Source organism: Egretta garzetta, unplaced genomic scaffold, assembly GCF_000687185.1.
Source record: "Egretta garzetta isolate BGI_Z169 unplaced genomic scaffold, ASM68718v1 scaffold72, whole genome shotgun sequence".
Classification (NCBI taxonomy): Eukaryota; Metazoa; Chordata; class Aves; order Pelecaniformes; family Ardeidae; genus Egretta; species Egretta garzetta.
Window position 1 is genome coordinate 1,046,108 of NW_009259032.1, and position 22,179 is coordinate 1,068,286.

The window sequence follows — 22,179 nt, forward strand, 5'->3', positions numbered from 1 at the left end:
TACTTTAGAGAATCCACATCTTCCAAGTGTTTGTGGAATGCAAGTCTCGTAATATCAGGGTAAGTAAGTCAACAACACAGGCATTTAGTGATACCAGAGCACTCAGCACAGAGACTTACGGCTTCTTCCCAGCCTGAAGAATTGACGTAGCAGAGTTTTCAGACTACTTTGTCCTGCAAAGCAGTTGATTGAATGGAGCATGTAAGTGGATAGCAACTTCTGTAAGAATCAAAGACAGGTACTTTCCTAAATCCAGTCACCACAAGTCTAGTAAGTTATGTTCAAGCAAAGTTACAGCTAGATAGCTGAAGAAATAGCCCTTCACAGTATTTTTATTGAGTAAGTTTTGTTCTCCAGGCTGATGTGCTATTTCACGTTGAAAGAACTGGTACAGATGCTGACTAAGCTTTCCACTTGCTTAAAAATACTGTAGTAGTATGAACTTGGTATAGTTTTCATGCTGTGGCTTCAATCTACAGGCAGAAATGCATAGCATCATAGATCACCTATATTAAAAAAGTGCAATGACAATGAGGTACTGAAGTGGCAGGAATGTAGGTTTAAGGGTGATTTTTAACTGGTTGCATGCATCTACCAGTAGGGCTTGCACTAGTGCAAGCAAACCTGGATATAATTGGGAATGCTATGTCTGGTTTTGGATCACAAAAAAAAAAAAAAAAAAAGGTGTTTTTTCTGTTAAAAGCAGCTGCAACTTTTATTTTATAGACCAAAAATTAAGCCCCCTCCCCCCCCATCATACACCCACATATAGAAAAGGCAAGACTGTTATAACCATTCAAGTGAATGATATGGTGGGCAAACCTCCAGGACAGTCATCTCCTCAATACATGACATCTCATTCAACACAGGTAATTCCACTCAAGTACTACTGTCTCTTTTGTTAAAATCTATACACGCACACACGCATACGCATGCACACATGCTCCATGTGCATCATTTCAGGTCACTTTACTGCATAATTAAAAATAATAATAAAGGTAATGAAAACATTGCAATGATACTCTTACAGCAACAGAGGTCTGAGGCACTCAGGGCAGAGAAGACTTTTCTGGCAAATTTGGTATTTGGTAGTACACGAGTCCAGTTCTATGAAGCACTAACCCCTTTCCCCCACCTAAATTCTGCAGTGCCAAGGGGAGCCAAGGGTGTGCAGTACTTCATATGCTCGGGTCTAACGTGACAACAAATTCACCAGCCACCTTGTAAAAGGTGTATTTTATGCCCATGATTGTATGATTTAATGTCTGCATTGGTTTAACTATTTCTCGCATTACAGTGGTGTAAGACTAAGTCTGCAATGGGGTCTGAAAAATTTTTCAGTACAATTCAGAAGAAAAAATAAATTCCCTCAGCGGAGACACCAAAGATGATGGAAAGGAAGCAAGCATGGGAAAAAGAAAGGGTAGAGAGAAGAGAGGCTTAATCAATCCCAGTCCTTAACGTGACAGTTTCCAGCTCATCATGACCCATTAACAGAAAATACAGGGGTACGCATACTAACATTGCCCGGTCTATACCCAGTCTGAGGAAAAGAGATCACTTTTCATAGCTGCCCCCCTAAGACTTTCCAAAAGCATGAAACTCGCTTAACTGAGGGGGAAAAAAACCGACCTGTTTAAAAAAATCGCCAAAAGAAAATGAATGCAGCATTGAGGGTGTTTCATTTTTTCACACTCAGACTTGTTTTGAGATATAAACTTATTTCACTGTAAGTCTTGCAAATCCAATCCCCCACAGCTACTGTGGATGTACCTTTAAAAAATGCCCCACAGTTATAATGCATGCAGGGATCCCATGAATCATGGGATCTTTTTGGTTCTTGTTTCATTCATTCCTTTACCTAGGCAAGTCTGATACATCAGTTCCACCAGGCTTCTGGAGCAGGAGACTGCCTGCAAATACTGCTTCGCCGAGAAGCAGCTTATTCCAGGGAGCTGCGTATAAGAATTTATTAATTTTCCCTGTAGGAAGCCCATACTATCAAATCTCCAGCAAGAGAAACAAATCCTGCCATTAACACAGTGTGTCACCTACAGTCACAATCACCACAGAGGTCATCAGCAGAGAGATGGGGACAGAATTAAAGGTGAGGGTAGCCTGTCCTTGGCAACATGCATGTCTTTCTCCCTGTTTGCCCCCTTCTCAACTGACAAACAAGGCCCAGCCCATTAAAACAGTATCTGCAGAAGCAGGAGCAAGTCTTTGGAACTAGAAATGCTTAAAATCTCAGGTGCCACTCACATATCACGAGAGACAGGGCACACTGAAGTGGTGAAAAAAAACCTGGATCCCAAAATATCAAGTCCCAGTGGGAAAGGTTACCCACGCTTTCCTAGCTAATATCATGGCAGCAACAGAAGCAATTGTGGGCCTAATGGGAAGAAAGGTGCTAAAGAGATAATTGAAGAAAAAAGAAAAATATAGCACGAGTGTTGTAGGTAGGAGGAAAGCAGGAAATTCTTTAAATTCTTCTCTGCTTTTCCAGACATTGGGTCAGGTTCTTCAAGATACTCCTCTTATCTACAATCACTGAGAACAAAGTAAATGATGAAATCTCTATTCTGTACTCTTAAAAAAATGCATAGTACAGAGACAGAAAAATATATATATATATATGTATCGTTCAGATCCACCTGCTCAGTCTAGACTATCACTGGGACATGAAATGGGGACGAATACTATCCAGCCGCCGGGTCAAGATCTCACAGCCTGTGTCGGTGACCAGAAGCGTGTGCTCAAACTGGGCAGATCGCTTTCCATCTCTTGTTACCGCAGTCCAACCATCAGGCCACGTTTCATCTTGCCAACCACCTAAAAACATAAATGATGACTTTTTGACTGTTTTTAAGTAACAGGTATCGGTTCTCCAAAGACAAATGAAAAATCTATCAACTATACAGAGGAGAACCGCTGGTTCCATCACTACTTAACAGTAAACAAGAGTAACCATTTTACTCTAGTGCTAAATTGCTCACCTTCACAGATCATTGGTTCAATTGTAAATACATGACCTGGCTTCATGACTCCAACTGCCTTATTTTCTGCAATAAAATAAACAACTCAAGTTAGAAAAAGTGATCCCATATTAGTAAGAACGAATCCTTGTCCCAGAATAATACAGCAGGAATATTGTAAAGTTAGAAAAGCCCTTCAGAGATGACCCATTCACTTGTCCATTTTTAATTCTACATCAAGATTTTCCTTAGTTCTTTCCTTCTCTCTGTCCTCCCAACACTGCAGTATTTACTCAGGGAGCTTAAAATTAACTGCTGTCTTTTCTCTCCAACAACTGGAGTTCAACTCCAGTTCTGTAAAAACACTGAACAAATGTAACAGGAATTTCTTCAGACTTCTATGATGAAAAACATCATTTAAAAAAAATCAATAAAAATAAGAAGCACTTAAGATATTCAGAGAAGGCTTGAAAACCTCTTCATTTGTTTCCACTGAGCCATTAGCTCCAATAAATTGTGAAAATATGATAGCGGTTAAGTAATCCCATGATTCCATTTATGAAAGACACATTGCTCTGGGTAATGGGGTCATAGAGGTTTCAGGGTGATAATGCTGTATTTCTTTAGCTAACATAAAAAGGCAGAGAATTTCAAGGCATCCAGGACGATAATACTGGAACTCTTTGATGTTATATACACCAAAAATGTTTATGTGGAGGCACGTGAACTGATGCAGAGCACATCTCTAGGGGTATGGTTTGACTGAAGAAAGGCTTCAGCCCTTTTCCTCCACACCGTTTCAACGCGAATAGCAGCACAGCTTAGATCCGACTCAGCCTCGCATGTGAGAGCTGGAACAAACTCCAGTATTGCACAGGAACTGTTAGCTCCCAGCTACTCTGCTGCTGTAGACAATTTGCATCAATTCTTACATACAGATGCCCCACCCCCTGGTCTACTCTAACAGTGTAAGTTTATTAAATTGTCTAAATCACCTAGATGCTTTAAAAATCTCAGACATCAAGCGGACACAACAGCAACCAGAACATTTTTCTTTTACTTAAAAGGTCCTGTCTCTGTCTCCATCATCTGCTAGTATTTCTTGCTCTCAACACTTACATTTAAGTTTCTGGTCTTCTGCATCTGAACAAATTTTGCCCTTTATTCCCTGTAGTTTTCACGATTTTGTTAAATAATATAAAGGCCTGTAAAATGAGCTTTTTGCTTTTAAACATCCTTTCATAGTAAGCCACAAATAAGCAGCAGCTTGCTTTTTTTTTTTTTCCCCCTCCAAGAGGCTTTAAGTCCCTCAAGTCTTTCCACTTGCTTTTGCTGTGCATTCTGTATTTAAAAATACCAGAAAAAAGCCCAGCACCTCCCTTTTTGGGAACAGACATTTTGGCTAAATTAAAAAAAAAAAAAAAAAAAAGTTCAAAGCTCCCAACAGCCAGGAAAGATATAAATTTCCTTTTTCTCGGATTGAATTTTAATTGATATAAAATACCCTCCATCTCCAAAGAATCCAGATTTTCTTCATTTCACATGACAAAAAGTAAATACCAGGAATTGATACCCTTCTACTCTGTGATTAATACATTTTCTCTGAAAAAATAAATTGGGGAAACAACAACATAAAAAGTCAGGGATTGCTAGATTATAATCTATAAAACTATAACCTGTTTTAAAGCTCGTTAGGAGATGGGAAGATGGAGGCATCTGTGAGGTCTAGGGAATAGATGTCCTAATAGGGGAGCTTTGCAGCTGAAGCGGGTATGAACTGTTTATCACTGCTTCATGGTATTTCTCCTATCCTTAGTTGTCCACTGGCACTTACACTTGTCTCCTTTGCCTCTGTGGATGCTGTTTATTGGTCCTGCTGACAAAAACTGTCATGGGGACATTGCCATTTCCAAAAACTAAAGCTGAGAACCCGCTGGGGGAAGAGTTGTTCCTCCTCTGCCACACACCACAAAGACGTTTCGAAGAACACCAGATCACAACACTTGAAGTGAAACGTAACAGGATCCAAGTTCAGGCACAACACCCATCTATACTATTCAAAAAGCCTTTCATTTACATCTGGAAATGGCCATAAGTTTTTACTTAAGACCTTCCAAGGATAGAAACGTTTCCCCATTCATGTCAGACATGGATGTCTAAGGGATTAGTTAGAAATTCAGGCAAAAACATCGAGCACTTACCCAGTACAGATGAGAGCTAACGCTAACCATTAGTGTAGGCACAGATTGTCTCAGTATATGATATATTCACCTTATTTAGGTTCATAAATCACGCTGTGGTCCAGAGTTTAGAAAAAAAAATATTTCACAAGTGCGAAAATGCCAACTTGATGTCTGTCAGGCAGCATGCTACTTTATGAGAACACAAGCAAGAAGTAAATTGGGTGCATTCATTGCAAACCACTTCTTGTCTACAGGGCAATGCAAAAGGAATGAATACTCACTGGCATAATGTGGCACATTAGGGGCCGTATGGAAAAGTTTATGGATTCCATGCCCACAGTAGCTCCGAACCACTGAAAATCCATTTGCTTGAGCATGTTTCTGAATAATGTTTCCCAGTTCTCTGTACCGAACACCAGGTTTTACTGCAAAATTAAAGAGATACAGATGGAAATTTATAGAGCTTTCTTTCAACATAACTAACCATCAAACACCATTTAGGCTAGTATCTCTGTGGCACTCATGGCTTGTATGGCCAGCTGTTCTAGCATGCAACTTCCCACGATCACTTAATCCACCAAGTGTGTAAGTGAACGCAGTAACATGGGAGAGGGAGGAAACAGTCTCATATAAAAGAGAAAGTGAGCGAGAAAGAAGAAAACTCCTTCTTTCTTCCTTTCATGGATGTAAGTGCTCATATATTAAAAGGATGCTGAAGTTTGAAACTAAACACAACAAAAGGCACTCAAAGTACTTGGTAACTTCTCATACCCCTTTTTTCAACAAATGTATGAACTATATTTTAATATACACTTACCTCTCTACTACTATGTGAAAAGTGCACACAAAGAAAGAGGAAAAATTATTATACATGAAGGACCAAGAAGGAAAAAAGACAAAACTCTTAGACAAGATTTTTAGTGGCAAAAATTGCTTATTTTAACAAATAAGAACTTTCGTACACAGGACTAACTTTTTTGAAAATCCTTTTAGGAAGCCTTAAAAGTTAAAGACTTTGAAATAGATGAAAAATTCTCTCCAAGCACTTGAACAAGGGAGTAATAATACCACAGAAGCAACAATGCCTCATCCATCAGCTAATGAAGATGCATACCAAAACCAACCTTGAGCCACTAAAAAGAAGAGAATGTAAATACTATTTCAAGATCTTTCACAACTCTCTGGATATATGCTGTTCCTTCAGGAGCCAGATGTTGTGTGGTTACGTGGAGCCACCTTAAGCAGGGTTCACATACACAGCTAAAACTTTACATGAAGCAAGCCATTTAGTTCAATTCTCTGCTAATGTAAACAACTACAACTTAATCAATAAGCTGAATTTACAGAAAATAACAAGAAATTTAGATTACTGGAACACGCATGTTTTTCCCAAAATACGAACAAAAAAAAAAGACCTGGTGGGGAAGAGAGGAAAAGTTTATCTGTTGGTTTTGTGCTCAATAGTTGTGAAGTGGTACCACCTTCTTCAGGTCTGACAATACCAAGAAACTCATTTCAATGCAGCAAGGAGCCCTCTGCTTCTCTCTCTTACAACTCCCCTAGTTAGAGCTCTGCTGGTCCAACGCCAAGGAATTAAGATGATTTAAACAGGGGAGAGGTGACCCGTTTTAACAGCTGAGACACTTGCTGCCAGAATTCCTACAAGCAGGGAATGTCTAAAACCCATTAAAACCTGTTACAGCATCTAAAAAGTTAGTAAAGAAAAGTAACACTGGGAATTTAAATCTTCTTATAATGAACACAAAGGTGAATTTCTGTCACAGTTTATACATCAAAGCCAGGAGATGAAAGATAAGAGACAACACACGTATCATTTTCTATTATAGTAAAGTACAGGAGCAAAGATAAACATTATTCTGATTTAGCTCTGAAAAACAAATTGGTCATTTCAGAATAGTAATCCCACATAAATAGGTAATCTATATTCTTCACAGCTCAACTCTGCAGTATTTTCTTGACCACACAAGATACACAAGACATTGTTCATATGGATGTTTGTCTTTTCAGCTTGGCTACCTATCTCCAAATTATTAACCAAAGTAAGTTCATTATAATTTTTTTTTCATTTACTTTTGATTAAATGGAAGTTTAAAGCCTTCACATATAGCACCTTAAACTTCAGTCTTTAGAGGCCACAAAGTGAGAAAATTTTATTGGAGGTTTTAAGAAGCTGCAGGGTATAAAAGATACAGACAATACAAATATTTCCAGGAACTTGGGAGATTTTTGTTTCGTTTTCTGTTTGTCTAAGAGAACTTAGTATATTCCTTTGTGAATGTAGTTGAACACAACATTCTCTAGCTACCTTTCTATCTCATTGTATGTCTCAATGAAGCTGTCCTGAATTATAGCCAAGCAATATATTTAAAGTTCTGTGGGTACTGAAGGATATGGATCTGTCTTCTCTGGCACACTCCCACAGCTGAAAATCAAGAGCTCATAATTAGCTTTATGAAATAACCATCAGGATTGGTAGGGGTAAAGAGGTATGTTTAAGTGTTCAAACAGTGTTTTACCTTATTGGTTCATTGTGCAACACTATAAAAGTTATAAAAGTAGGAAGCTATACTTTGGTTTTCCAAAACACACTTTGTTCTTCACGTTCTCTGAACTACTCAGATCAAAGATGTCTTATTCACCTAACTAATAGTCCAAAAAGTCTGTTTCCATGTAAATATCATCATATGTGGATCAGCTCAGCATCAATTACATTTTCCTTGTCAACCCACATTTCAAATAAAAGCTGCAACCACCACCCACAGAACCGTGCCATTTGAAGAATCACTGTATTATACAATCTACATCATCTGCTGGTGACACACGCTAATGCTTCTGTGTTCTACAACAGAAGTCACTCCCGGGCAATAGCAAACATGAGCATTCATGTTTGAGAACCAAAACCATAATGCTTCAGGCCTTCGCCAAAGGGTTTACCTGCATCGATGGCTTGCATTAGGCACTCATAAGTTGTTTGGACAAGCCTCCTTGCACCCTCATCAACTTCTCCAACATAAAATGTCTCGTTCAGATCTCCATGGTAGCCATTACGATAGACAGTGATATCCACTGCAAAGAATACCAGACATATTATAATATTAGCACTGCATTTCTCACTTCTTGCCTCTTGATTTATGAAATGAATTGATTTTACTGTGTAAAAATGTAGTACTGTAATAGTGAAGTTATACGATTACTTTGGAAGAATTCCAGATGTAAACTCTTCCAGCAGCATCAATTCTTTTATGCTTATCCTGTAGATTCCATAGAATTAATTAATAAGATAGCGTTTCACTGGTTAATGGTTTGATGTAATTAAAAAAAAAAAAAAATAGAAAAAAACCCACACCAATGCAACATAGACACAGCAAGCTTGTGTTTGGTTTTCTAGGTAAATATAAAAACAGGAAAGAGAAGGTCTTTGCTCCATAGCAATTTACCTGGTTAAAATATTTTCTTATAATTAATTCCAGCACTAATAGGGCAAAATTAAATTTAAAAAGTTATATAATCATGTTTTAACCCCTATTTTCACTTCAGTAATTTCTATGCATGTTTAAAATAATAAGTCACAACTTTACAAAAATTGTAATGCCAAAACCCACTGCTTCCAGCCAAAAAGGTAAAATTTCTTGAACATTAAATACGCAGCAACTTTCCAATAGTATTCCTAAGAAAAATATCCCAAATGACTTCAAACTATTTCTTTTTTCTTTCAAATTAAAGAATATGAACATTCAGTATGGGGCAAACAGCAAGAATGAGAAGAGCATGCTTAAACAACTGAGGTTTAGAAAAACATACAATAAGAGTTTAGAATTATGTTGCAGAAAAACTCTAACTTGTTTGCTTTGTGTATGAGGTTGGTTGTAAACTAAAAGTGATATAACTCACTCTTGAAAAATAGCAGCATAAGTAGTTTTAATGAGGAAAAAAAAGCTTTTTTAGTTTAAGTTATTCCAAAAAGAAGATATGCTTTTTTGGCTTGAGAACATCCATATAAGATGCTTGTTGCAAATAGTCCTTTTATAAAACATAAGAACAGGCCTACCAGTTTAGACATAAAACTGTCATCTATTCGACTATCCTGTCTCTCACAGCAGATGAGTAAAAAATTAAAACCTGCCATCATGTAGTCATTATATATAGTAAACGCATGGAAAATAGTCTAGATTTGCATATCGAGTTGACTTTCTGTGGTAGTAGAACGGGTACTTTTGTGTTTAACAGGCTCTGTCGGTAGGCTGGTAGGACTAAGAGCTGCCAGAGCACCAAACCACTAGAATAGTTATTGAACTACTATTCATGAAGAAATCCATGCGCAGACCCCCTCACAGGTCAATAGCCATGAATCACAGAATGGCAAGGGTTGGAAGGGACCTTGGGAAATCATCTAGTCCAACCCTCCTGCTAAAGCAGGTTCTCCTAGATGAAGGAAGCTGTACTTTAGGAATATGGCATATGAGCCACTTAGAAAGACCAGTACAACCTTGATAGGAATACATGGGGGAAAAAAAAATTGGTGTCAACAATAAATCCCTACTGCTGGCAAACATTTAAGAATGAAATTAACACCACATGAAAACAATATTGCCTGTTGTGGATGCATGCATGTGCAGGGTTACGGTATACTCACTGCACGATTGCATAAGAGTACTGGAACATTTTGACCAGTGTGCATATCTAGGAATGTAACAACAGGATGGTACAGAAACCAGCACCCTGGTAACTTTATCCAGGTAAGTTTCTTGTGAACTGCGTAACAAAGCTCCTTCGACAGCGTCCAGACTGCTTGCTGCAAAGAGGCCATCTCTATAGGCCACATGATTACAAGACTTTCTCTGGACACAGCCAGATTTGGCCAGAGAGATCAGCTTTGTTCAAGAATCTGCTCCCAGGGAACAGTATGATACCAAAACATTATGCTGCCCTGCTCAGAGCAGGGGATCGGACTAGACATCACCTGCCAGTACCTTCTAGATGATGTTTTTCTGTGATTCTAAAAACTTGTTTTGGATTCTGACATGTCCACCTTTTGCTTCCAGTAGGCTAAAAAGTTTTAAGAGAAAGATGGGCACTTCTCTCTATTGTTCACTGGGCACATTCCCTCCAAACTACTTTTTCTATCTCCTCCTTTGTACCCCATTTTGTTCCTTCTTTTAAAGAGGCTTTTGAGAGGCTACCTTACCAAAAGGAAGCCTACAAGACTTGGAAGCCTTTCGAGACCATGGGGAACGCACGTCCAATCCACAAAATGTGGACCATTTTGTAGCAAGACCTACTCAGCTACAAAAGAGTAAAGCTAGTTCTTCCTCATCAAAACAAGGCAGAAGGTTCAAAGCTTGGGCAAGTGCAGTCAGGGCAGTCATGTGAACAAAGGTATGACTAAACCCTCTTACAAAAGGTGTTTTCTGGTGCTGGGGTACAGCCTTGGCATGCAAATAGTAGAGAAGTAAGGCACCGTGTAGAGGAAGCCAACTTAGTAAGCTTAACTGGGCTCCTTAGTTTGAACTCCAGCAATGCCAGAAAAGCTGGCAAAGGCATGATCTTTGAAATTAAAAAAAGATAAAAGAGCTTTGGCCAAATGGTTACACGTACACTACAGCACAGAGCTATCAGCCAGACCAAACCTGACCTAGAGAGGGGCAGCGACTGTGGGGCTTGTTCTGAAAAAGCTGGTACCCACAGCACTGAGCTGTAGACTTGGTAGCTATTATTGCATGTCAATACATATCAAACTATCTGACAATCTAAAAGGACTCCAACCTGCTTCTAAAAGTAGTCCAAACCTTAGGATACGCTCAGTATTTATTTACAGTAAGAGAAAAGCAAACCAATGCAATAAACAAAGGTACAATTGTTTGTACAAAATAGATGCAATAATTTTTTACTGCCAAACCAAAAACAAATTAATGAGAAAACAAAAAAAGGACAAATAATTTATAAAAGTATCCCCCACCACCCAAGAAGGCATAAATAGCTTGAGTACCATGAATAAAAAGCAGCTGGTACTCTTAGGCTGTGAGATGCTCAAAAAAAGGGTATGTTTTTCAATATGTACCTACACAATGCCTCACCATTAGTGTCCTTTACAGTCATCATAATCGCCATGTCTGTAGCAAAACCTTAAGGATTTAGAGCCATCTAATTAAGAATTCACACAGAACTAATCCAGTTGAATAATTCAAAATAAATTTTATTCACTATTTATACAGTCTGGAACAACTGGAACCTAGCCCACAAGTGGAATACTCAGGCACTATACTAATGTGCTGACCAGGGCAGAAGAATTATAAAGCTGTTAAAGTGGACCAAATTTTGGAATTATTTTATTAAATAGACTCATTTATTTAAATATGTAAAGAGCAGAGGTTAACTGGTAAATGAAAACAAAAGCGTCTCTTAAGAAGCTTTTCCAGTCATGTTGCCTGCTAGTGAAACCTCACCTTACTGCATGGTTTAACTGGACAGAAGGTAGAAATGATGAAGGTTAATTTTCATAGCACTTACCATTAACAATATCACCCTCCTGCAATGGCCTCCTGTCCGGAATTCCATGACAGATCACTTCGTTCACTGATGTACAACACGACTTAGGGAAATTATAATAATTCAGAGGGGAAGGATAGCAATTCCTTGCAATACAAGCCTAATTTAGAAAATACAATTTACACTTTACATTAGTAAGTTTTGTACAAAGAAAAAACAGGCACAACAGCTTTACAGTAAGAATGATAGGTTGAAAAGCGGCTACTCTTGAAAATAAGATTCTTCAAGCATTTTTTGGCATTATGGTGTTTTGTTATGCTTTGCATTTCTTACTAGGAAGAAAGTAAAGCTCCTTTAATTTGCTCTCTACTCATTTTTATGTTCAACTACCAAAACTGAAATATTCAGGTTTAAAACAATGCATGGCAATATTTATTCAGTTAAGAAAACAGCCATTTTCAATGACTGTTTTTAAGCACCTGGTCTATGACTAAGTATTTTTGCAAAACACACAAGCTAGACAAAATAACATTCAGCACCGCTCTTTCACCCCTAGCTTTAAAACCTTAAGCTGCTTCCTTTGCACTCACTTTAATAACCTTTTGGGGATTTTTGCAAAACTGACGCGTACATTTTATATGTACTTACATATACATACATATACACAATGTGACATACTGAGCAATTCTGGAAAATAATACTGTGTTAACTTTATTTATTTTAAAAAATAATACTGTTTTAAAACTGCAAAGTACCAGTTAGGGGTATCAGCCAGTATCAACAATCTGCCATGAAAAAGTTTCCAAAAACTGCTGACGAGGGATAACACAATTTTAACTACTAGTTTTTCGTATTAGACATTATGCATAAGCGAGTAATTTAGCATTTAATGCAGTTCAACAGAAACCTCTGGCCTAATCAAACCAGAGTAAATTCCTTGGCTCAACATCTGCAAATTCAGATTAAAAGAACAGCAACCAGAAAGCTCTCTAACAAACTTAACTATACCAAAGTCATTGCCTTCCCCACAGTGCGCACAAGTATCCGCAATTATCAGTTTACATGCCTTATAGAGAAGACAACAAAGAAAACTAAAAATTACACAATTCAAATATCTATGAATAGTTAATCAAGGAAAACACTTGAACATGTATTTCAAATACTTTGCTGGATTGTGGCTTTAGTTTGCCTGACTGCATCAAACATCTTGTTTCAGTTCTCTCTCAGGCTCCTTGGTTCTGATTCCCCGTCATAAATATTAAACTTTCTCCTCTCCCTGTCTTAACCAACACCACAAAGCACAAAAAGTCCACGGCCTACACATGAAGTTCTTTTATATAATGGAGCAAAAAGTGTTTAGAAGAAAGACGATTACATGATGTTAACCGAGAAAACAGGTGAAGAAACTTAAGAGGGAATCTGAAGCTGGAAATCATGGAAGGATCTGATACAGAGAGGCCCACAAGTTCCTAACTCATTTGGAATCTACCACTGATTGTAACGTATTTCTAACATCTGCACTACCCACTAGCTTCAAATTGGGAAACAGTTCAAAATAAAGAAAAAGAATTCATGCAACAACAAAGAAAACACAGCTATAATTGAAAAAGAAAGAGATGGAAGAAAGCATTTATGAACACCAGAAGAACAGTAAAATAACCTTACTAAATGAACAGCGTGATCTATTTCTTCAGTAGTTACACCTGCTTTCACCATCATGGCAGCAACATCCAATACTTCTCTAGCAAGCTGCAAATGAAACAAAAGTACTGATTTAATATAAGACCAGGACTACTCCCTAGAAGATTAGCAACCCATTTCTACAGCTACACCGAGATTGCTAGGAAAACTGTATAGACTTGGGCTCTAGAAAGATTTCAAGATGTCTACAGGTTATATTACTAAACTATATTACTAATCTCTGTGAGATTTGTAAATACCCCAATTAAGTTTTGGACCACAATTTCCTTGAATACCATAAGCTTAAATCAGACTACCTAAATAAATTTCAAAGTTTGACTTCATGCACAAAGAAGTGATTACAATTGAACAGCTCTTTTTAAAAAATTGTTAGGGATGGGGCTCTGTCTTGCTTTTGCTTTTTAGTTTTTACTTAGTCCTAACTCCAAGAGAGGAAAAAGTTCTGTTCTCATTTATGGACTATAAAATATATTCTTAACAGTAATAACATTTCAGCCACAAATTATCTCACTAGTAACAACAAAGCCAGAAAACAGATAAAATCCTTACTTCTGCTTGCAAAATAGTTTACTGCAAATTGGGAGTCACAAGGAGGAAAAAAGTAATAAAATACCAAATTTCCCAAACTATTTTTCAGTGCTCAAAAGTGGCTTGAAAATTTGTAGTCTCAATGTGCTGTTACAAACTGGTAAAATAACTACAGATTTTTAAAGAATAAAGGCACTCTGTAACAAAAACCAAAACCCCCTTACCCTACACACTACTTTCATCCCTTCTATATCCTCAGATGAGAGTATTTTTATTTGAGAGGTTCCTTTTAAAGCCTGTTCTGATTCAGACATTCCTGAAAAGAAAAAAGGGGGAGGAGAAGGGAAAAAAAAAAAAAAAGAAAAAAACATGTTATATAGAAGTGATGCTACACATGTCCAATCAAGGAACTTATGTTAGTTTACCAATGGCAATAAAAGTACGTACTTTCTCACCACAGACTAAAGTAATGAGCCCACCAAGTCACAGCATTATCATCATTATCCAGATTAATTTGAATTCATAAGCCTTCTACAATACTGTAATGACCACATGTGCTCAAGATGCCTGTTCACTTACTGCATAAAACCATCACGTCCAGGTAAACAACCTTAAAAAATCAGATTTACAAGGAAGTTATTTTATTCATAGGAAAGTTGGTTTTTTTTCTTTTTAGCTGCTTTGGAGACAGTAACTAGTTGTAAGTAATATTCTAAAAGAGCCATAAAGGATAACTTTGTGAACATCTCTAGTTATACTATTGCAATAATCAGCTGATGAAAACATGTAAACTCTGTGCAAGCTCAGTTTTACAGATGAACGACCTCCTAAAAGACAGTATTCCGTGGTGTTTAAATATTTACATTCTGTAAAGAGTAACTAAAGAATGGCCGAAGATTTAAAAATAATTCTAACAGACTTTCTAGCAGCTTTTTTGGGAAATGCAAAGCACCGATACCGATATAAAAAAAGGGAAAATACCAAAACAAAACCAATAAGCAAGTAATTTTGAATGTATTCCCTCTGTGTCCAAAAATAGCTGGAACTCATATATCAGTTTTCTTTTGAGGATTACTTACTGAAGCTTTGTTTGGTTTTGTTATTTTATAATGCATTTCCAGTAGACACACTGATGTCGCTGAGAATGGCTTAGCAGAATTCACCTGTGACAGCCAACTTATTGCTGTTTGTTATGAAGTTAACCACAGGGCTAGGACTTGCTTTTTTTTTTTTTCTTTTCTTCCCTGAACACATTTGAAAGATAACACATTACAAACTCTAGGCTTCCAAAAAATATTTGTAATCATTATCTCTGAAAAGTCAGTAAGTTAATGTGGGGGGAGAAGAGGTAGAGTGAGAAGAACAGATAAAAGAAGAGGTTCCTTTCTCCAGTATCTCCTTAATGCTTTAAAGCCTTTTTCAATTAAAGGAAAAATAGAAAGCACACATAATGCTCCATAATTGCAATTTCTTTCACGTTACCTAGCGGGTGATCGGCATAATCCGGTCTCTGAATATAACTTGGCACAGGTCTTGTTGGCGTCTAAACAAATCATAGTCAAAGCTGGTTAGGTTGCAAGAATACTTATTATAGTTACAAAAACAGAGGTTCATGCAACAAAATTAAATACAGTGAAATATGGCTAATTCCACTTAGAAAAAGTAGTGAAGTATGCAAACACTTCAAAACAGTTCCAATTTTAATTGCGCAAAGTTTCTCCTGTTACTCTTTATTGCTTTCATATTCTACAACTGCTAATAGCCAACTTCACAGCTTCATAGAAACGCAACTTTTACATGTCAGGTAAATGAAATTGGTTTTATAACTTATTATCCCTGTTACACTGTAGTGTTTGTTTATTCTACTTTCCAGACTGCAAACACACCTGTTCCAAATACATCCTTCCTCTCTCTTAGTGTCTATTAGCAAGATTGTTATTTCTAATCATCGCCCTCGTCATTAGCACTTTTTATTATAGTTTCATTTGTCAGAAGACAAAAAAGCAAACGTTCAGCGATAACACTACTAAATCACTTGGCCAGCGACATATCCAAAACACCCTATCTCCAGTGACACTAACACACACACGTGGGCTCAGTGTCTGTTAATCTGTTCTCTGATGAGCCTGTAACAGATGGAGAAGACTACAGAGAGGATGCCACAGGGGCAATATTTCCAGCCCAGGCCAATTAGAAAAGACACTTGTAAATAAAATGCCGTTATTCCCGTAAAAACTTTGGGTTATTCCATGTACAAACATGTACCAATTTAAAAATACAGCTATACTGAGCTCGTCTTCTAAACCCGCCTTTCACAGCTGAAGGTGTTACTGACCTCAGTTATTCTTCACCATTCCAGTGCTGGACATTACTATAACCTCTGTTCCTTCAGCAGTGCTGTTCACCAGCTTACTCACCAGGTTATTTCAAACCACTTACGTAAAATAATATAAACCCATTTATTTAAACTCTAAATTAACACACCTGAGTTTTTCTGAAACAGACTGCTCCATTATTGTCAAGAACAGTCAATAGCTAGGAGCAGCTTTTTGCAGAGTAAATGTCAAAATGTACAGCCAAAAGGTGTGAGATGAAGCCTGTTACTGACGTGTGTTACCTAACAGGCACTTCCTTCATTTTAAATATACCAAGACATAGATCTAGTTAAATCAAAATGAACCACAATAAGGACACAGTCATACACATCCTTGCCACCAGGTTCAGATTGTTGAAGAAGCTTTCCTCTCTCAGCTAAAACGCGGGAGGTAATCAGGTCAGGACTGTTCCATTAGTTGCTACAGAATGTAGCAGCACTGGAGTAAAGAGTGGCACCTATTGCTTACCAGTGGATAGTGTGGCCTGAGTTTACCAGTATATCGATAACCAGACCAGGGATTTGTGTTAACATCACCTTCCAGAGTCCAAGAAGAAACTTCACGCTTAGCTTTTTCATCTTCTGAAAAGACAAAAAAAAAAAAAAAAAAAAAAAAAAAAAAAAAAAAAGGTGGTAGCAGCAAAATCAGTCCTACTTTCTGGACCCCACAGTTCTTAGTGACTTAGAGTGCAGAAGTCTAGATTCGACTCTGGCATTTTAGATACTGACATATAAAAGTGCAAGTAGCAGTTACCATTTGTCTTGCCCTTAAGTTTTTCACATTCAAAATTCACATGCTGCCAACTCTACCTTTATTCGATAGCAAACTGGGGAATGCCAGGACAGCAGTACTGAACACACAAACGAAGTGTAGTCATTAAGTTGCTCTTCATTTGTAGTTCTAAAACATAGCTCTGTGCTTGTTTTCATTCTTGGGAAAAGCTATTTCTACAGAAACACTCATTATCCCTTCAATTAACACTTGCACTGTAGATGAATGTTCCTTTTCTGCGACTTCTCTTAGCATTCAGCAACAGAAATCACTTGGGGCAGGAAGGAGGGTATCCAATTGTTAGTTTCAACATATGGAGCCTGCTACCCTCTAGATCTGACAAACAAAGTGCAGATGTTGCCACTTCTGCATTTCAGGACAGGCAGTGCGTGTCTGTCCACAAGATGGTCCCAATCTGCTGGAGGTTCCCAGCTCTCTCAACCTGGTAAAATCCTCATCCGATGTGGTGCAGTGACTGGCTTCATTCACAAATAACACAGTCCTAACAGGGCAGATTGAAGGTGTTTACATAACAGCTTGAAGCAAGTAGATAGTGAGCATTACCAAAATGAAAAATATTTACTCCACTACTGTAGTGGTAGACAGGTATGGTTGGGCTCAATGATCTTAAAGGTCTTTTCCAAGTAAATGATTCCACGATTCTACTCAGAAAGAGGAGGCAAGGGTTAAGAAAGAGCATGGTAGCATTAATCTTTAACTCATAACCTGATAACTTAAGTTTGTTTTCTCTTTTTATGTCTCACAAGAATGAAGAGATGGCAAAAGGTCTGCCATAGCAAGCCTTAACGTGAGTTCCTCAGAGTCTCTGTGGCTGACATCTGAGCCATCTACTCACATGACATTCAGTTTAGATGAACCACTGAGAAATAATAATTTAAAAATCCAAAGTTTTAATGAAGCCATATTTTTTTATTCCCTTGATATGCTTCAGTATTTTGTTGCATTGATGCCTTCAGGGCTATCAGAACCAAGCCAGCTCAGCTTGGGCTCAGCAGTTATCCAGGAAGTCAACAAGATCATGGATTTAGTGGAATCGTAAAAAAATTTGCTGTCAGTTTAATAACAGCATTAGAAGACTGCACCAGAGGATTACTAGGACTGCTAACAAAGACAGTTTCATATCCATGCAGGTACAAAGTAATAGGATACAGAATGCAAGTGTGAACTATGAGACCCCTACTCTAGGAAGGCAGAAAGAAGGAAAACATTTGTAATTGTCTGTGCTACTCCAACCTATTAACCATGCAATATTTATCATGGAAAAATGAGTTTTGTTGGATTTTAGGAAAGGAGTAGGTAAATTACTTGACGATTTCAATTTCTGCCATGCCACTTACTGTCTAATCACTCTTCCCTTTTAAGCAGGGCTTGATGAAGATGGGCAGGGGGACAGGGGGGGTGTAGAGGGCAAGGGGGGCAGAACTGAGGTCTGCTCCCTCTTTTTCTTTATTTAGTTTAAAACTCATGGATTATTTTTACTACTCAGGTAAGGGAGAATCTACCAGCCTACTCATATTTCTGTGCCAGAGCTACCAGCTGTAACTACAGCATACAGATACTCTTACTACTTTCACCTAAACTCAGCAAAATCCTAGCTATGATACATCCTCTCATCGATGGCTACATCAGTGCATAAAAGCATTTTCCTTTTTTTTTTTTCCCTCCCCAAAGGGGTACACCCCAAATGTACAGAACAGCTGTACTCTGACTGGCTGGCATGCTTTCCAGCAAGTGTCTAACCACAAAGACTCCACAAGAACCTTTTGTACTTTACTGCCTTTTACTACATTAGACATCAAAATGCTATGATGGAACAAGCCTGCAATGCCTTATAATAACTGTTTATTATTCTTCCTTGCCCTTTATTTCAGAATCCCTCTTTCTCTGTTCATATACCTGGCAACGTACCTCAAAGAATACTTCATGCAAATAGAAAAGGGAACAGAAATGGGAGATTTATGTACCACTGCCTCTGAAATTTTACGTAGATCTTTAGATTACCAGGAACTGGACAAAACTTCAGATACATGGAATCCAGTGCCAGGTATCTTGGAAAAATCCATACCATTCTTAGATGCAGAATCACAGACCAGTTGAGGTTGGAAGGGACCTCTGAAGGTCATCTGGTCCAACCCCCTGCTCAAGCAGGGCCACCCAGAGCCGGCTGCACAGGAAAAACAAATTCAAAACAATATTAAAATGGATTAAAAAAAAAAGTACTTACTTGCTTTTTTGTGCAATAACTTGTGAGTGGCCCAGCTTCCCTTAAAGCATTCCTAGAACAGCAAACAAAATATATTTATATGCACATTTTAAGTAGCATTATCCTGGACAGACATGCCATCCCCACAAAATAGAGAAGCAACTGTATTTTAAAAGAAAACTAGAAGACTGATTGCATTAACCCTTGTAGTGACATGCAATAAATGCTACTGTAACTGCTGGTCTTAACAGTAGAAAATACTACATCGAACAGCTTACAAGCCCGAAGAGACAGAAAGCATAGCCAAACAGACGCACCCATCACAGTGAAACACTGATCTAATCCTATCTACTAAATATTGTCCCCTTATCATTTTAATGAGTAACTAAACACTGTGGTTGCTCTGGGTTGGCTGAAACACAGAGTCTATCTCCACACCAGATCTTCCAGCAGCATTGCAGTGGGCAGGATGGTCCTCCCTTGGCTCCTACAAGAAGCCATCTCCTCCTGCTAATTGCGTCCTTTCTGCCTCCTTCCCCAGCACAGGAAAGCAACAGAGGCAAATCAGCATGATCACAGGGGAACAAATGAAATAGACTAAAAGGGGGGAAAGCGAGGGCTACCAAATGGAAATAGGAAATGACAAAAAACAGAGAAAGTTGAAATGGAAATCAAGAAGAGAGTGACTGTGAAGGAGTCTGTCTTTTTCTCTTCTTCCCAAGCACAAATAGAGCAGTTCATGTGATGAACAATGAATCAGCAAAGGGGCAGATGGAAACGGCTGGCAGCTGGAGAAGAATAAAGAAAGACTAAGATGAAGGAAAGACATGAAAAAATGAGAGATTTAAGCAGAAAAGCTACAGAAGGCAGGATTAAAGGTGATCCTTTAAGGTGCTAATTAGGAAGTAACTTGGTTTTGTAGCAAAAAGTCTAATTCAAAGGCTATGGGCACTAAAAACAACCATTAGGAAACAGCTAATTCCAGTAATTTACAGTAACAGCTGAATTTCTGAAGAAAGAGGCAGGAAGCAAACTGTTTTCCTTTATAAGGAAAGACAATACTAACGCTAAATCATCATGGTAAAAGTACCATCCAGAGCCAACAACTGATTCAACCTAATCTATACAACACTCAACCAGTCCAAGACAACAGATCCATAAACTAAGCCTGGCGTATAACATTCTACGGTTGCTATTCAGCAGTCTTAGTCTACTCCCGCAGAGCCATCTTCTCCCCCATTTTCTCGTTAGTCTTGCAAGCAGTAGTTATCAAATTGTATCCACACAACCACAGTAAAGTGGTGCACAAGTATGCCTACGTTCAAAGAGACCCTGTTGTGTGCCATTTCCCTCATTAACAAAACCAGTAGTTTGTTGTATTCTCCTACGCCGCACACATGAAGCCACCACATTCTCTGGACTGGCACTCGACATGCCATGGTGCTACGCAATGGTCGGGGCAACATGAGGCTTTGAAACCACACTTTAGATCACCTGAGAGAACATCTTTCTGAACAACCAGTGGAAGGTTTTACTGTCACACTTTTATAACCCACCGAAACACAGACCTTTGCACTGCACTATTACCTGTTTTCTGTTGCCGAGCTGGGAGAAAAGGAGCAGGTTTTAACTGAGGCCTATTTTAAGAAAAAATAAAAAAAGCTAAAAAACCTATTTCAAGGACACCAGAAGCACCAGTATGGTTTTAAACCCCTTTTAAACACCAGGCCTCTGTTCTGAAGCAGAAGACAACGGATTACGCAACTAAGGAGTTAGAGCAGCTACCAAGTCTGCAAATCTAGAATCCACTTCTTAGGTAATAAAGGAACATTTGGGAAATGAAGACATACATCAGGTGTGGTAATTACTGGTTGTAGCTCATTCTCTCCTTCCCCATGAAATTTTGGGATGTATTCTCCAACACCATTCCCTTCTGCAACGCCAACAGTCTTTCCTTTTTGCCGACCCATAAACAGAAAACACCAGGCAGACACTTCACTGCTGGCAGTATCATAACCTGAAAGGCTCCATTTGGGCTTTTTATTTCGGGCAGCTGTAAACAGCCTAAGAGGATCCTGCATAAGGCTGCCATATGTCTGAGTTTTCCCAAACATGTTTCCCAGATTTTACTTGGCCTCTATTTCCAGAGGAACAGCAGCTCCATCAGAACTACTACAGCATAGCTCCAAACAAGCTGCTGTACACCGGGACATCCCAGACACGTGCACTATATGCACATCAATCAACTGCAACAAGTACATGCAGCAAGTCCAAAGCATTTTTGTGAGCACAAGCACATGCAGCGTATAATCAATTAATATCTCTGTCTTGGTCTGACACTTTTGGAAGGCACTCAAAGGATATGCTGCACATCCACCTACAACCCATGTAGTTTGTGTAGGATCAGTCATATGCTTCCTGTAAGCACCGGACTTACCGGGTACACACAAACTATTTATATTCACCAACTTACTGCACGAGCACTATGTTCCACATGCCTGCAGAGCTCTGCCTTGGCAATTCCAGATAAAAATATGGCAGCTGTCATCACACAGGTTGGAGAATCATAGCTCTGGCGACAAAGCACTACCAATGTAGTGCTGCATATTGCAAACACCCTCACCTTCTATACAGCAGAATTCCTGACAAGCCATGGAAGAAAGCCACTCTTTCTCTCCATCTGGGCCACTTTCTGGAGAATTTTCTGGAGAAAATTCTGCTTTTCGCCAAGCCTTCTCTGTTGAGCCTTCTCCTCTCAGCCTTCTGCTAAGACATTTACTTCAATCTTCCTATTATCATTCCTGCCCCTAATTATTCTTCCACATTCCTATACCATATACAGATCAGGATAGAAAATTTTCAATGATTAAATAAACAAAATCCAGGTAGAAATATCCAGGGTGATTTTTAATTTT

At 38.4% G+C, this 22,179-nt stretch overlaps 1 protein-coding gene across 1 annotated transcript; it reads right to left on the reverse strand.

Moving 5' to 3' along the window:
- Positions 1-746: 746 nt before the first annotated feature.
- On the reverse strand, positions 747-19,215 carry METAP1 (methionyl aminopeptidase 1). Its single transcript, XM_035890331.1, has 10 exons — positions 19,127-19,215; positions 16,738-16,850; positions 15,377-15,437; positions 14,119-14,210; positions 13,331-13,414; positions 11,687-11,825; positions 8,114-8,245; positions 5,440-5,583; positions 2,997-3,062; positions 747-2,832 (listed from the first exon to the last, which is right to left on the reverse strand). Exons 1-10 carry the CDS (start codon positions 19,182-19,184, stop codon positions 2,672-2,674), a joined length of 1,050 nt encoding a protein of 349 aa, XP_035746224.1. The 5' UTR covers positions 19,185-19,215; the 3' UTR covers positions 747-2,671.
- Between the last annotated feature and the right edge of the window lie 2,964 nt (positions 19,216-22,179).

What these genes read in the sequence shown, in the direction of transcription:
- METAP1 (XM_035890331.1), bottom strand. Translation starts at nt 19,184, where the DNA reads ATGACCTTCAGAGGTCCCTTCCAACCTCAACTGGTCTGTGATTCTGCA. An exon ending in TCAGGCCACACTATCCACTG is followed by an intron (nt 15,438 to 16,737) that starts GTAAGCAATAGG and finishes TGATTTGTTTAG; the next exon opens with ACGCCAACAAGACCTGTGCC. An exon ending in TGAACCAATGATCTGTGAAG is followed by an intron (nt 2,833 to 2,996) that starts GTGAGCAATTTA and finishes TTATGTTTTTAG; the next exon opens with GTGGTTGGCAAGATGAAACG.